Genomic DNA, 15,754 nt, shown 5'->3' with positions numbered 1-15,754 from the left:
TTGTCTGTTTGGCAGAGAATATTCTAAACTCTCCATCATATTTGAAGGACAGTGTTGCCAGATATAGGATTTTTGGTTAGTGGTTTTTCTCTTTCAGCATCTTAAATACATCACACCACTTCTTTCTTGTCTCCATGGTTTCTGCTGAGAAATCTGCGCATAGTTTTATCAAGCTTCTGTTGTATGTGATGGATTGCTTTTCTCTTGCTGCTTTCAGGATTCTGTCTTTGTCTTTGACATTTGATAATCTGATTACTAAGTGTCTTGGCGTATGCCTATTCACATCTATTCTGCTTGGGGCACGCTGCGCTTCTTGGATCTGTAACTTTATGTCTTTCATAAGAGATGGGAAATTTTCGTTGATTATTTCCTCTATTGCTTCTGCCCCTTTTCCTTTCTCTTCTCCTTCTGAGACACCCTGACACGTACATTATAGCGTTTCATGTTGTCATTCATTTCAATTCTTTTCCCTATCTATTCTTTTGTGTGTAGGATTTCAGGTGTCTTGTTCTCTAGTTCCTGAATACTTTCTTCTGAGTCTTGAGATCTGATGTTGTATGTCTCCATTGTGTCTTTCATCTCTTGTGTTGTGCCTTTCATTTCCGTAGATTCTGCCAGTTTTTTTGAACTTTCAATTTCTGTCTTACGTACGCCCAGCGTTTTCATTATACACTTCATTTCCTTTGCCATATGTTCCTTAAACTTTTTGAATTGATCTAGCATTAGTTGTTTCAATTATTGTATCTCAGTTGAAGTGTAAGTTTGTTCCTTTGACTGGGCCATACCTTCATTTTTCTTAGTGTAGGTTGTAGTTTTCTGTTGTCTAGGCATCTGGTTTCCTTGGTTACCCTAATCAGATTTTCCCAGACCAGAACAGGTTCAGGTCCCAGAAGGAGTAAATATTCAGCACCAGATTTCCCTGAGGCTATGTCTTAGAAGATTGACACAACCTGTGATGCCTCAAGTCACTGTGCTTTTCCTAACCTTCCCAGCAGGTGGTACCTGTCATCTTGTTGCCTCCAACTGGTGTAAGGAGGTGTGGCCCCTTTAATTTTCAGCTTAAGTTGTTTCTGGTTTGATTGTTTTCCCCCAAGCCCTGGGGTTTGGTTCTGAATGGAAGGCTGGTAGTAGAGCTGGGCACCACCTCTTTCCTCTTAGGGAAGATGCACCCCCCCCAGGGAGTTTTCCTTTGCATTTAAATAGGTTCTTTGTCTCTCTGACTCTGCTATCTCCACCCTTGTCTTAGTCTGAGTGCTGCGAACTGAAAATGGCTGAGGCATTCTCCACTGAGCCACTCAGGTTGAGAGAGAGAAAAAGGGACAGAAAACCCCCTTTCAGGTCAGTCCATGGCCCCCAGTTTCACCCATCAGCCAGAGATAGCACACTATCCTCTGGGCTTCTCCCCCTGGGAAAGAGAAGTCCCCTGGCTCTTCAAGGTCAGTCATCACGCAAAGCCTCTGTCTGCTTGTTGGGGATTTGCAGCTTACATTGGGCAATCCACATTTGTTAATTAAAACCTGAGTTGGAGCTGGACTCAGCTATATTCACTTGTTCAGACAATTCTGCTGTCTATCACAACGAGGCTTTGAAGTTAGGACTGCCGTCGGGTGGGGGGTGTGCAGCACAAGGGGCTCCTGGCTCGGGTCTACAGTTTCTACTCACAGATTCCACGCTGCGATCTTAGGCATTCCTCCCAATCCAGTTGGTGCATGATGTGTGGACAGTCATGGTTGTCCCCCAGCAGTTATTCCAGATCCTTTACTAGTTGTTCCTTGTGTTTATTAATTGCTTTGGGGGTACTAATTAACTTCTACCCCTCTCTATGCTGCCATCTTCTTCCATCCTATCCCGTATTTTTAATAGAAAAAATATTTGTACATAGGAAACAAACGAACAAAGATAAAAGTATACTACAATAAAATAAATGTCTTTCATGCTTCTCCCATTAACTTCTCTTCCCAGGTTCACAGGGGCACCATTTTTTATGCTTTTTTATGTATCTCCAGAAATATAAGCATAGATATGAAGTTTTCTTTAAAATTGTGAATTTCTTATTAGATTTATTCCTAGGTAATTTTCTTTTTATCATGCTATCATAAATGGGATGTTTTGTCTGTTGTATTTTCTGTTTCTAAGTTGTTTTATATATAGGTGAATCTTAATTCTTGTTTCTAATCGTTTTTCAACTGATTCTATCGGATTTCTCAGCTTTCACATTTTTAAAATGTCATAAATTGACTACCTCAGAATGAGCATTGTTAAACTACGTTGTAGTTTAAAAACAAAGCATAATGAAGGAAAACATTTTTTAAACTTGTCAAACATTCTTTTTCTGAATTTGCTGCTCTATTTTAGGAACTTAAAAAAATTCCTGTCCAACAGTAGGTTTTCAATAGTTGTTGATTAAGCAACTGTTTTTAGAATTAAGTTAAAAAAATTCATGTCACAGATATACTTAGTTTATGATGTCATGTACAGCGATGTAGAAAATGTGATCCTTCCACTGTAGAATGTAAGAAATCTTCATAATGCAAAAAAATCTTGTAGGTGTATATGGTTAAGCAGGCAGGAAGATTCAAAGATAGGCAGAGCTTGAATGATAGCCCTGCCTTCTTTGTTTCATGAGGACTGGGAAGAGATGTTAATTATTCAGAGTTATTTTGTAAATGATTGTCTAGATAAATGAGGAGAACCAATTGAAAATAGATATTTAAAATAGAGTTGGTAAAGTAGCCAAATAAAATACAATTACATACACATCAATATTTTCCCCCTGTGCTGGCAAAAACTAGTTAGAAGGTGTAAGAAATGAAGACCAGTTTTCCAATAAATTGGGCATTAAATACTTAGGAATAACCTTAAAAGAGATATATGAAAACATTTTAAGAAAACTGCAACACTTTACTGAGAGGCCTGTGATGTTCCTGAAGTAGAACTCTGACTAGCACAAAGATGTCAATTTGTATTTAACTCAAAAGTTTATTTCAGTCTCTATAAAATGCTATACAGAACTTTGAAAATTGACAGAATGATTCCAAAGATGATTTTTAAAGAAAAAACACAATATCTAAAAAACTTTAGAAAATAATACTTCCTTTAGATATAAATTGTACCTTAAAAATTATACTCTTCAGTGCACTGATTCAACAACTTAAAAGAATCTATGGGATAGATGGCCTTAAAATAAGAATTTATTGTATGATAAATATAGAACCATAACAGTTTAATGAGACTGCTAATGCATGGTGCTAAAACAATTAGTTAAATACTTAGAGAAAAATACATGTAGATTATAACCTTATATCTCCATAATAATGGGTAAATTCAAGAGTTAAATGTGGAAATGTGAAGCTATTTAAAAATCCCATAAGAATATGTAGATTGTCAATTTGGATCTGTGAGTAGGGAAGTATTTTCTAAACATAGAAAAAATTTTTTTAAATATATAGATTTTATCAGAGAAATTATATTAAAATATAAAGGAAGATAAAATGAGGCAAAATAATTGAGAACATATTGACAGCAAATTTTTCCAATTATATTCTTTAATTAAAAGCTTTTTTCATAATTCAAGAAGAAAAACACTAGTATTCCAATAGAAAAGCAGGCAAAATATATAAGTAGATAATTCTTATTCAACAAAAGTGCATTAAGGGCCAGAAAATGTGAAAAAAATTACCTCACTAGTAATTTAAAGCAACACAGAATAAAAGAGTAATATGTTATTTGTTGCAGACCAAAGTACATTTTTTTTTTTTTTTAAGGAGACTATCAGAAGCTGACGAGGTAAGATAGAGCATTTCCTGTGCTTCCAGTGACAGTGTAGATTGAAATAGGACATCCTTTTTGGAAAGCCATTATCCATCAATAGCTTTAAAATTGTTATACTTTTTTTCCTTCCTACTTTTAGTGTTCTATCTTAGGAAATAAGAACATGTGGTTTAATATTTTTATATATAAGGGAATATATTTTAGGTTCTTTTTTTAACAGCTTTACTTAGATGTAATTTACACAGCATACAATTTTCTCAAAGTGCATAATTCACTGGGTTTCATCCTATTCACAGATTTGTGCAGCCATCGTCACAGTCAATTGATTCATCACCTTAAAAAGAAACCCCATACCCTTTAGCTATCACACCCTAGTATTTCCCCCTCCTACCCCAAACCACAACCATAAAAACTGCTACTTTACTTTATGTCCCTATGTTTCCTTATTTTGGACTTTCTTATGAATGGAGTCATAACATCTGTGGTCTTTAGTGACTGGCACTGTCACTTAGTACAGTGTTTTCAAGCTTCATGCATGTTGTGGCATGTATTAGTACTTCATTCCTTTTTTTTTTTTTTTTAATTATTAGAGTAGTTGTAGGTTTACAGAAGAATCATGCAGAAGTGTGGAGTTCCTACATTATACCTCCACACAGTCAGTTTTCCCTATTAACATTTTGTATTAGTGTGGTGCCTTTGTTATAACTGATAAAACATTATCATAATTATTATTAAGTATAGTCGATAGTTTACATTAGAAATCATTCTGTGTTACAAAGTTCTATTCTGTTAAGCTATACAACCTAAAATTCATTATTTTATCCACTTTCAGGTACACAGATCATTGGTGTAAATACATGTACTACTGTTACCTCCATCCATTATCAAAATGTTTCCATCACCCCAAATAGAAGCTCTGTAGTAATTGAGTATTGCTTCTCGTGGAACCACTGCTTCATGAGCTGGGGGAAAGGGCTGTTAGGGGTCCCTATATTCTCACATTGCCATGCCCAAGGGAGGCTCTACCTCTCAATTGCATTTGCCTGAGACTTAAGCTCATCATTAGGCAGCTAGGCTCAGGCAACTGCCCTCATAATGAGAAACACTGACATTCTCCTCTTCCGAGGAAGAAAGCCCTCTGATTGGGAGCTTAGGGGAGAAGGAGCTCTGTTTTCTTGGCTGCAGAAGTCTGGAATGAAGTCTTTGCTTCTCTCAGCCAGGAAAGGGGATAGAGGGAGTCATCTTGGTCCAAATACCACAATCTGCCTTTCCTACTGATTTTTTTTTGGTAGATTTTCTTGAATAGATGTTTTTTTCATTTGCCATTTTCTCTTAGAGTCAATTCCAGATGTTTTAAGTGCTTTTTAAAAAATATTTTTCACCATTTTCATTGGGGAATGATTGGGTCAGTGGAGCTCTTCACTCTGTCATGCCTTAAGTCAGTTTCCTCTCAGTTTATTTATTAACAGAAAGAAATTGAAAGCACTTTAAATGTTCAAAAGCAGTAGAATGATAAAACTAATTATGGCATAATCATAAGAGACTTTCATCAGTTCTTCATTGAGTAATCCCTTTGAGTATTTATGATGTGAAGAGAATACTTACAGTATACTGCTAATTGGAAAACATAAGGTATAAAACTGAATATTATTACTCCAATTTTGCTTTTAAATAAACCCAGTTTATGCAGGAAAATATCTGTAAGAAATATACCAAATGTAAATAGAAACTGGCTATTATCGTTATGAGTGATTTTATTTTATAATTTGTATTTTATAAAATTTTTACAATGGGATGTGATTTTTAAAATCAAAAATTAGAAACATTATTTAAAAGAAAATACTGGCAATTAACAGTGCGTTACCTGATTGGGATTAGAATAAAGAACTAAGAGTCATCTAGCAGATATATCAAGTGGAAAGAGGGTCTGCAACAAGCAAGGTGGATTTGGTTGTTCTAATGGAAAAATTAGACAACCTTTAGTAAAACTGAGGCTGTCTATGTAAGTATTGGTGGTGAAGAGCTAAAGTAGGCATTTATAATGCCTATAGAGTATAGTATTCAACACTTTGTGTTTATAAAGAGGCTTAACATTTCATTTCAAAGTACTTTTGTGTATTATCTTATTTTGTTCTTATGATTAGTATGGGTTAGGTACACAAGGTATTTTTCACATTTGGCAGATGAGAAAATTTTAAAAACACAACTTTCTCTGGGTTGTATAAAATTCCCTTTGGCCATCGAATGACAGTGCTAGAAGATAGTCTTACAGTGCTAGAGTGGTTAGACACCTTGTCAATTCATAGCCTAACTTTATAAATTTGAAGTAGTTTAATTTTCTTGGCTAATATGAGCTCTTCGACTCTTTGGGGAAAACATGAGGTGATATTTACAGTGAATACACACATTTCTAGATCTAAAACACCTGAACCCTCTCCTGAGAAAAATGCACTTATGTACATGTACACACAAAATTTTGTCCATAATTTCAGGGAGGTTATCCTCATGATTTCTGTCATTGCCACCCTAGAATCTGTGGATAACATATTAGGAACACCTGATTTCAAATTCTCCTAGATGTTAGTTGAGGAAGAAAAGTAAAAGTAAAAAAAAAAGTTTGTCTTTATTTCATATTATCTCAATAAAAAAGTTTGATATTGATTTTGTAGCATACTTATACTTAAGCATTAACTTAAGTCTGCTAAATTTCTGATTTGTTACTTTTCAGGTTTTTAGTAAGATTTTCTTTTGAGTCCTATTTCTAATTGCTTTGGTGTCCATGGTGCCTGCAATGAGTTATTTATTTAGTGAATGCCTATTTTCCACTGTCCTTAAATTAGTTGATTTCAGAGTAGAAGTTATGTCAAGTGAATCAAAAATCTTGAGTAGTTTCCTTCATAAATACTACTGTATGTATATAGGTGCTTAAAGGTTTGATTTCAGAAAAATAAGAAATAACCAAAAGGTGTTACTTTACAACAGGAGAATCTTATTTACATGGCTGATCCAGAATCCTTTGAAGTAAATACAAAAGATATGGACAGTACATTGAGTAAAGCATCTAGAGCAATAAAAAAGACTTCCAAAAAGGTGAGTTTTCAGTGAAATTATTATTTAATATATGTCTAAAATATATTTTTAAGAATATAATAATACCACAAACACCAGTTTAGTCTGTGTACCAAAGCTGTTCTTAGGTTCTGAGTTTGAGTTAGTTCAGTGAATTCTTTGCCATAACAATTATAATCATTTTTATCCTTCCCATTCTTGTTACATTGATACTTATATGAATCATACTTAAGTAGAAATGTACTATTGGTGTTTTAGATCTAGAAATGTGTGTATTCATTGTAAATATCACCTCATGTTTTTCATCAAAGGACACAGGCAGTCAGGAGACCTTAGGGTCTATTCCTGACTCTAGAAGTACGTTTCAATCTTCTAATGGTCATGAAGGTAACTTCCTTATTTACCTTGTCAGGGTGGTTAACGACTACTTAAGAATGTTGCTAATAGGGCTTTTTAAAGGTAGAACTAGAATTTTAGTATTCCAAGGGAATTTTGAAGCCGTCTAGTCTACTGCTATATTTATAAGGTTTTTTGTTGTTTTGTGTTCTTTCCTTTGAGGGGAGGCCCTCTACTTATTTGTCTTTGTATCCCCAACACTTAATGTGTATGTATGATCCATAGTAGATAAACATGTTAAATGATAATTCAAATGAACTCCTTCACTCGTGCATTAAAAATTAAAAATTGAGGTTCAGAGTAGATTTGGAGTAATCTGAGATCTCATAACTAGATTATGGCAGAATCAGAGAAGAAACCAGGTTTCTTCTCTCCCAGGCTAGGTTTTTCCTCCCACCTTCTTCCATTTAGTGTTCTATAAATGCGGAGTAGAATAGTCTACTATGTATTACATTTTCTCACTGCTGTGTACCAAAGAGATTTTTATTCTGCCATATACTGTTTGTGGAAAACTTTTGGTGTGCCTTTGGCTTTGTTTGTGCATAAACCTTCTTATTAGCTATATTAGATTTGTCTAGGTTTAATTATATGTGTTTTTAACTCTAGGTTACAAGAGCATTCTCTTTTTCCAAAACTCCAAAAAGAGCTCTACGAAGGGCTCTTATGACATCCCTTAGCTCAGTGGAGGGAAGAAGTCCTCCCAGCAGTGACAAACATGTAATGAGTCGCCTGTCTAGCACATCATCATTAGCAGTAAGTAACTTTGATTTAAATGGGCTAAATGACTTATTCATATTTATGGAGTTGATATGGAATTTGTAATGTCTCTTTTTTTGACATGGCTCTAAACTTCTAACCGCTTTATCGGTTAAAGGCAACTGAGAAAACCTCACTGTTAATGAACTAGAGGCATACTTAATGAGTAGTTTATTAGATACAAAATTTTGTTGGGATTTCATATATGTTCTAAAATCTCTAAAAAAAGGAACATGTTTCAGCCTGGCCTATCACTTTACTAATGGAAATAGTGATCATTATTTTCATATGAATTGGTTCCAATAATACAGCAGAGACCACTTTTATTCCTTTTGCTATTACTGTGCTGACTAGAATGTAATCTCTGCAAAGCTGGGAATTTCAGAGGATGATGTGGGTTCTCAATTTGTGAGTATATTTTTAAATATTTCCTCAACAATTTAAATTTATAACCGTGTCAGAATTATTAGACATTTAATTATATTACGAACATTTTGTATCATTTATTACTATCAGTAAGTATATGAGTGATATATCTGTCCTTTGTAAAATTAGTATTAACCTAATCTTACTAAGGTTAAGAAAAGCTAGTGACTGACTTTTTAGCTGTGTGTCCTTGGGCAAGTTTCTTATTCTCCTTATGTCTTCAGTTTTTGCAGATGAGAGAAAAAAGATTAATAGCACTCACCCCATAGTGTTATTGTAAAAACTAAAAGTAGTAATGTGTGTGTGTGCATGCAATATGGTTATATACTGAGAGACAGTTTGGATAGTGGTTAAGAGCATGGACTTTGGAACCAAAGTGTTCAAATTCTGGTTCTGTTATTTACTAGCCATGATACCTTTGCGAAACTAAGCTCTCTCTCTCTGTTTCAATTTCTCCATCTGTAAAATGAGTCTCAAGTATTTTTTGTAAGGATTAAATGAGTTAGTGTATGTAAAGTACTTGGAACAATGTCTGAAATATAGTGAATGCTAGTTATCTTTTACTGTATATAATTTATATAGGCAAGGCACTTAATGCTCAGTAGTTACTATTTTTTAGAGGCTAGTTTATGTCTTTAATTAACACATCAAGGAGTTACTCTATGAATGTATTTTTATCAAAGTTAACTTTGATGAAAGTAGTTGTACTTAGGTGATAATATATAAATATATGCAAAGCAATTTGAGTGATTAAAATGGACAAAATACAGACAAGCATTCATCTTTAAAAATTAGATTATAAACTTTCTGAAGGCCAATACTATTCCTTGTTTACTGCATCTGTGGTAACTATTATAAACAATAATGTTATTAATATTAATAATTAATTAATATTAATTATATTCTTATTAATGTTACTGCCTTTCAAATGAAGGGAAATGATTCTTAAGAAAATTTATAGATTATTAATTTGTGTTATTTATGGGTTGTCACTTTTATATAGATAGTATACATAAGAAGTACCTAAAATATCTTTAAGACATTTGTGTCCTTTTCTCAATTGATTGTTTCTGTTCTAACAGATAACCCATTCTTTTTCCACAAGCAATATAATTGGATTTACTAAGCATGTTTATGTTCAGCGCTCAAACTCAGCTGGTAGGCGCTCTCAAAACTCCTGGCTTCGAGCTATACGTCATTCTGCCACCCAAGCTAGTTTTTCAGAGATACTAGATGGAAATATTAATTTTTCAAATTTCAAAAAAAGTTCTGTACAAGTCATCTTTGATATTTGTGAAGATTTAGGAGATAAAGCCAAGCAGTAATGGAAACAAACCTCATGAAGCATAATGTGAGCTTATTAGCTATTTGAAATTGTATTTGTGATAAATAAAAGGTACTCCTTCTAAACTGAATTTCTTACTAGGTGGGTAGTAACTTTGGAATTTACAGCTTTTATAATTTTTTTGTTTTCACAACAACTTAGACGTAATAGTTTCTTTGCTTATTGGCACATGAATGAGAATTATTTTTGTAAGGTAGTTTATTTACTCATAAGCCCAGAAAAAATAAGTCCCAAAAGACATTTTCTTATTTATGAAAATGATCTTTTTAAAGAATAATAATGATTGTCATGAAAAGTAGATTTTAATCCAAATCTGATAATTTTTATGCTTTTAATATGGCAAATCATAAAAGTTTCACCTTAGGAAAATTGTAAACTTTTACACAATCTATTTAAATCATAGCTTTGTCATCACTTGAATGGCAATACTTAACTCACCCAACTCTTAATTTAAACACTCTTTACTTCCTTGTTGATGAGAATGCATACCCCACTACTTTGCTGGCTCTAAGTTTAGCTAGAGTTAGCCGTTCATGTACATTAAAACAAAATAGTAGCTTTGTAATTCATTTTAATTTACTCCCATTCATTACTGGGATTTTGTTCCTTTTGTGTCTGTTTTATTGTTCATTTGTTAAAAGTTCTAATGATACTTAACTTTGAACTTTGAAGCAATAAATTTAGACAGTGTAGCAATTTAATAGCCACTGTATTGGAAACATTGCTGTTTTGCTCAAGTTTTATATCCAGCAGAATTATGTATATAGTTGATCCTCATTATTTTGGATTCCATATTTGAGACTATGTCTACTTCCTAAAATTTATTCATAATCCCCAAATCAATACTCACAGCACTTTTTTGTACATGTGAAGAGCAGTGAGAAATTTGAGTCACCCTTGTGCACCTAAGGTCAAGCAAGACAACCCTCTGCTGCCTTTTTTTCAACTCTCATACTGTAAACAAGTGTCCTTTTTGTGGTGTATTTAGTACCACACTTTTCACATTTTTATGCTTTTTGTATGTGGTTCACTGTTTAAAATGGACTCCAATCGTAGTAGTACTGTAGTGCAATCTAGTAGTGTTCCTGAGCTCAGGAAGGCTGTGATGCGCCTTAAAGAAAAAATATAGAAAATATTATTGCGTTAGATTAGCTTTGTTTCAGGCATGAGTTGTAGTGCTGTTGGCTGTGAGTACAATGTTAATGAATCAACAACACATTAAATAAGGTAAAACAAGGTTACGTATTGATCAGTTAATGAAAATGTTATGATCAGAGGCTCTCAGGAACCCTAACCCTGTATTTCTCCTAAAAGCAATAGTCCAATAGTTGTTAACTCAGTGTTCATGGCAATGAGAATTGACTATATGTAATATGTAATATGAGAATATACAATATGAGATTTGACTATATGTACAATATGGGTTGCACATATAGTGCAAAAACTTTTGAGAGTGTATAACTTTTAACTTGAGGAAATTATTTCCTATGAAGTGACTTCACTCCTCTTCTGTTTTTTGATAGAGTTAAGAAGAGACCACTAAGGTTTCTCTTCTGAACTCAAAAATGTGTTTTACTGATTTATAATTGCTTTTTGTAACCTAATACACCAAATCATTTATATCTTACAGAAGACAATTAGGGGTAGCACTACTAGCAGTAAGCCAATATATCTGTTCCAAAGAAACCTATTGAGTTATTATCTAGTTAACTAGTCTGTCCATTTATTTTTGGTTTTCCGAATACTAAAGTAGTTTAATTATGTTTTCTCCTTACCCTACTCCCTAATTCTAAACTGATTAATTTATTTAAAGTGTTTAGAAGTTTTAGGTATCTTTAATTAATCATTATGGTAATTTATAAAACATAAATATGAGCATGATGTTGAACTGTTACTATTTTTTAAAGAAAAATTTAAAATATAAAATTTTTTTTTGTCTTTACAGGGTATACCATCTCCCTCCCTTGTCAGCCTCCCATCTTTCTTTGAAAGAAGAAGTCATACTTTAAGTAGATCTACAACTCATTTGATATGAAGCTTAAAAAAATGAAATTAGAGAAACTCACAAACACCTCATATGTGAACAAGAAACTAACTTATATGGTACTTTTCCTTAGCACTTGGTGGAAACTGAAAAGAAGATAGGTAACACTAAACTATGCCATTTGATTTTCGTTTTGAAAGAATAAGTTTACTCATGTAAAAATATCAAGTTTCATGTAATTTATTTCTTGGCTCAAATTCCTAATACAAAGACCAAGAATTTAAGTTATTCATAACCTCAGTAGCTTTGTGCCCCTGATACAGTAAATACTTTTTTTGGTAGTTGCCACATACTTCTGTGAATCTATTTGTATAGTATCTGTGAATGAATTTATGGAAACACATCTTTGTGTATCTCAATTTGTACAGAAATTAAGTGATCTCACAATACTTAATGGATAAAAGCCTACATAAATTCCTGATTAAATAGCGGGGCCTTGTATCACATGTGATATTTGAAGTAGTTATTTAACTTCTGTGTTCACATAGTATTTTTCTTCTCGAATTATTCCAAGATCTAGCATATGCATTTAAAAAGCTTTGCCCCTGTTAACAAGAATAACATTTAAAGGACATTATTTAAAAATACTTTTACAAATTGAGATAAGGACAGAAAAATTTAAAAATATTGTATATTTTGCACAAACCTAGTATTGGTATATACTTATAGTTGTTTCAGAGACAAAATGTTTGTGGTAATTATTAGCCACAAGCAAAAATATTTTGAAGGATAAGACGATGAGAAAATTGTGATAAAGATTGTTTATATTCTCTATGAAATAATTCTAAAGTTGCCGTCAGTTTTTCTAATCTGTGAAATGCATAGAAATGTGTGTGGTCAACTTCTTATTGTCACAATTAAATGTAATATTGAAATACGTTTATTTGCTGTTGTGAAGTATTTTTCAAGCTCCGATGTTATCTTTCACAATAGTCTTTTTTTTTATAGTCAGTAATACAAAATAACTTTTTCTGAAAAATGCATTTTTCCTACCTGTTTAGGGAGTAGTGCAAACATTTAATTGCCATTTAACAATTTTCAATAATCTGTTTTAATAGTTAAACTGACTATGTAGATTTTTTTATGCTATGTATGTACCACTTTTGAGGATAGTAAATGAGTCTTTATTACTGTATTTTAAAAGCAGTTGTATTAGTAAGAACTTTGTAAATAAATACTTAAAACCAAGAGATATTTACTGTCTCATGTGTTAAACAGTTTCTTCAGACACAAATTTTAATAGGCCATTCATGAAAGCATGCATCGAACTCTCTGTGTTCCGTTTGCTTATTTATTTGCTTATTACTTCTTTCATTAATATTTTGAATATTTTGTACACTAGGCTATCTGTGGGATAGGAGTTTTTAATCTAGAATCTATTTTGCAGAATGGAGGTAATCTTATTTTATGTAAAATTTTGTTTCTGTACATATATGCATTTTTTTCTGGCAGAAAATACATAGATTTTATTTTATTGGGGATGGAGGTATAATTCTACCAAAAGGGGCTGTTCTGGTTTGCTAATGCTGCCGTTATACAAAATAGCAGAAAAGATTGGCTTTTATTAAGGGGATTTATTAGGTTACAAAGTTACAGTTCTAAGGCTGTGGGAGTGTCCAGACTAAGGCAGCAACAAGAGGATACTTTCACTGAAGAACCACCGATGGCATCCGGAACACCACTGTCATCTGGGAAGGCATGTGGCTGGTGTCTGCTGGTCCTTTGCTCCTGGGTTGTGTTTCAAAAATGGCTTTCTCCAAAATGTCTCTGGGCTTCTGCCTTTGCTTCTCTCTCTCTCAGCTCCTGTGCATCCTTGCTTCTTTCTCCCGGGTCGTTTTTCCTCTAAGTCCTCTCTTAGCTTCTCTGGGGCAAACTCTGGGCTTTATTTTTTAGCTTAGCATCTCCAGACATCCTTCTGTCTGCATCTCCAAGTGTCTCTAAGCATCAGCATCTGTGTCAGCTCTTAGCTTCTCTTCAAAATGTCTCTCTCAGCTTCTCTTGGGGTGTTTTGTCCTTTCTGCTTTCCGTGTGAGTTCCCTTTAAAGGACTCCAGTGATCTAATTAAGACCCACCCTGAATGGGTGGGATCTATACCTCCATGAAAATAATTCAATCAGTTGTTCCGCCTTAATCAACAGACTAATCATCTGTCCCTCACAAGATTGCATTAAAGAGTATGACTTTTCTGGGGGACATAATATATCCAAACTGGCACAGGAGCCTTCCACATAGTGGGAATTACATGACTAATGCCATAAAGTGTTGGAAAATTATTGATTTATCCACTGGCAACATAGAACTAACTGGTAGTTAAAACTTTTTTTTTTTAAATTAGAGAGGCTGTGGGTTTACAAAACAATCATGCATAAAATACAGGATTCTGATATACCACCGCACCCCCAACACCTTATGTTCGTGAGGAACATTTGTTACAATTGATGATAGCATTTTAAAAATAATTGTACTATTTTTTTTAACAGTAATTACCTTTCTTACAATTGAGGAAAGATAATTAAAATCACACTATTATCTGTCATCCATAATTTATATTAGCTGTATTTTTTCCCCATATACTACCCTATTATTCACACCTTGTGTTAGTATCGCACATTGGTTATAAATCATAAAATAACACTCTTCTACTATTACCTATAGTCCATCATTTACAATAGGGTTCACTGTATTGTACAGTCCTATGTTTTGTCTTAATTTTTATTCTAGTAATATATATATATCCTAAAGCTTCCTCTTTTAACAACATTTGCTTCTATTGTTCAGTGCTGTTGATTACACTCAGTAATGAGCTACCATCACCACCATCCATTTCCACACCTTTTCCCCTCACCATTCTCTAACCCTAATCTATTTTCTGGTAATCCAAAGTCTAGATTCCAGTACTTTGAGTGTGTCTATTCTAATTGGTTCATTATGGTGAGGTCGGTCATACAATATTTCTCCTTCTGTATCTAGCTTATTTCACTCAAAATAATGTCCTCAAGGTTCAAAATGTTGCAGGCATCAGGACTTCGTTCCTGTTATGACTGAAAAATATTCCAGTGTATGTACATACCACATTTTGTTTATCCATTCATCACTTAATGAACACTTGGTTGCTTCCGTCATTTGACAATTGTGAATAATGCTACTATTATTGTGAAAATGTCTGTTTGAGTCCTTGCTTTCACTTCTTCTAAGTATCTGCTTAGTAGTGGGACTGCTGGATCATATGGTGTTCCAGTTTGCTAAAGCTTCCGTTATGCAAAATACCAAAAATGGATTGGCTTTTATAAAGGGGATTTAGTAGGTTACAAATTTACAATTCTAAGACCATAAAAGTGTCCAAACTAAGGCACCTACAAGAGGATGCCTTCACTGAAGAAAAACTGATGGTGTCTGGAACACCGCTGTCAGCTGTGAAGTTATGTGGCTGGTGTCTGCTGGTCCTTTGCCTCCCAGGTTCTGGTTTCAAAACGACTTTCTCCAAAATGTCTCTGAGCTTCTGTTTCTCTTAGCTTCTTTAGTTCCTGTGCATCCTTGCTTGTTTTCCCAGGGCAATTCTCTCTAAGCATCTGGGGGTCCTCTCCTAGTTTCTCTGGGGCAAACTCTGGGCTACATCTCTCAGCACCTCCAAATGTCTTTGTCTGCATCTCCGAGCATCTGCATCTGTATTGGCTCCTGAGCTCTCTTAAGGGCTCCAGTAAACTAATCATGACCCATCTTGAATGGGTGGGGCCACACTTCCATAGAAATAATCTAATCAAAAAGTCTCACCCACAGTTGGATGGGTCACATCTCCATGGAAACAAACCTAATCAAAAATGTCTCACCCATTATAAATTTGCAACCACAAGACTGGATTAAAAGAACATGGCTTTTATGGGGGACATAATAGATTCAAACCAGCACATATGGTAATTCTATACTTAGCTTCCCGTGGAACCACCCAA

General features: G+C 33.9%; 1 protein-coding gene across 3 annotated transcripts in view; it reads left to right on the top strand.

Moving 5' to 3' along the window:
• Window positions 1–12,922, top strand: part of ECT2 (epithelial cell transforming 2) — a 70,486-nt gene extending 57,564 nt beyond the window's left edge. For all 3 annotated transcript variants that reach the window (XM_037826717.1, XM_037826709.1, XM_037826701.1), the window contains 3 exons: window positions 6,754–6,861; window positions 7,843–7,989; window positions 11,709–12,922. In XM_037826717.1, the coding sequence (XP_037682645.1) occupies window positions 6,754–6,861; window positions 7,843–7,989; window positions 11,709–11,798 (345 nt within the window). In that variant the 3' untranslated portion in view covers window positions 11,799–12,922. The remainder of the gene's footprint in view (window positions 1–6,753; window positions 6,862–7,842; window positions 7,990–11,708) is intronic.
• Window positions 12,923–15,754: the final 2,832 nt, after the last annotated feature.

This window comes from Choloepus didactylus, chromosome 1 (assembly GCF_015220235.1).
Source record: "Choloepus didactylus isolate mChoDid1 chromosome 1, mChoDid1.pri, whole genome shotgun sequence".
Lineage (NCBI taxonomy): Eukaryota > Metazoa > Chordata > Mammalia > Pilosa > Megalonychidae > Choloepus > Choloepus didactylus.
Note: the sequence above shows the minus strand (reverse complement) of the source record. Positions and strands in the feature narration are given on the sequence as shown.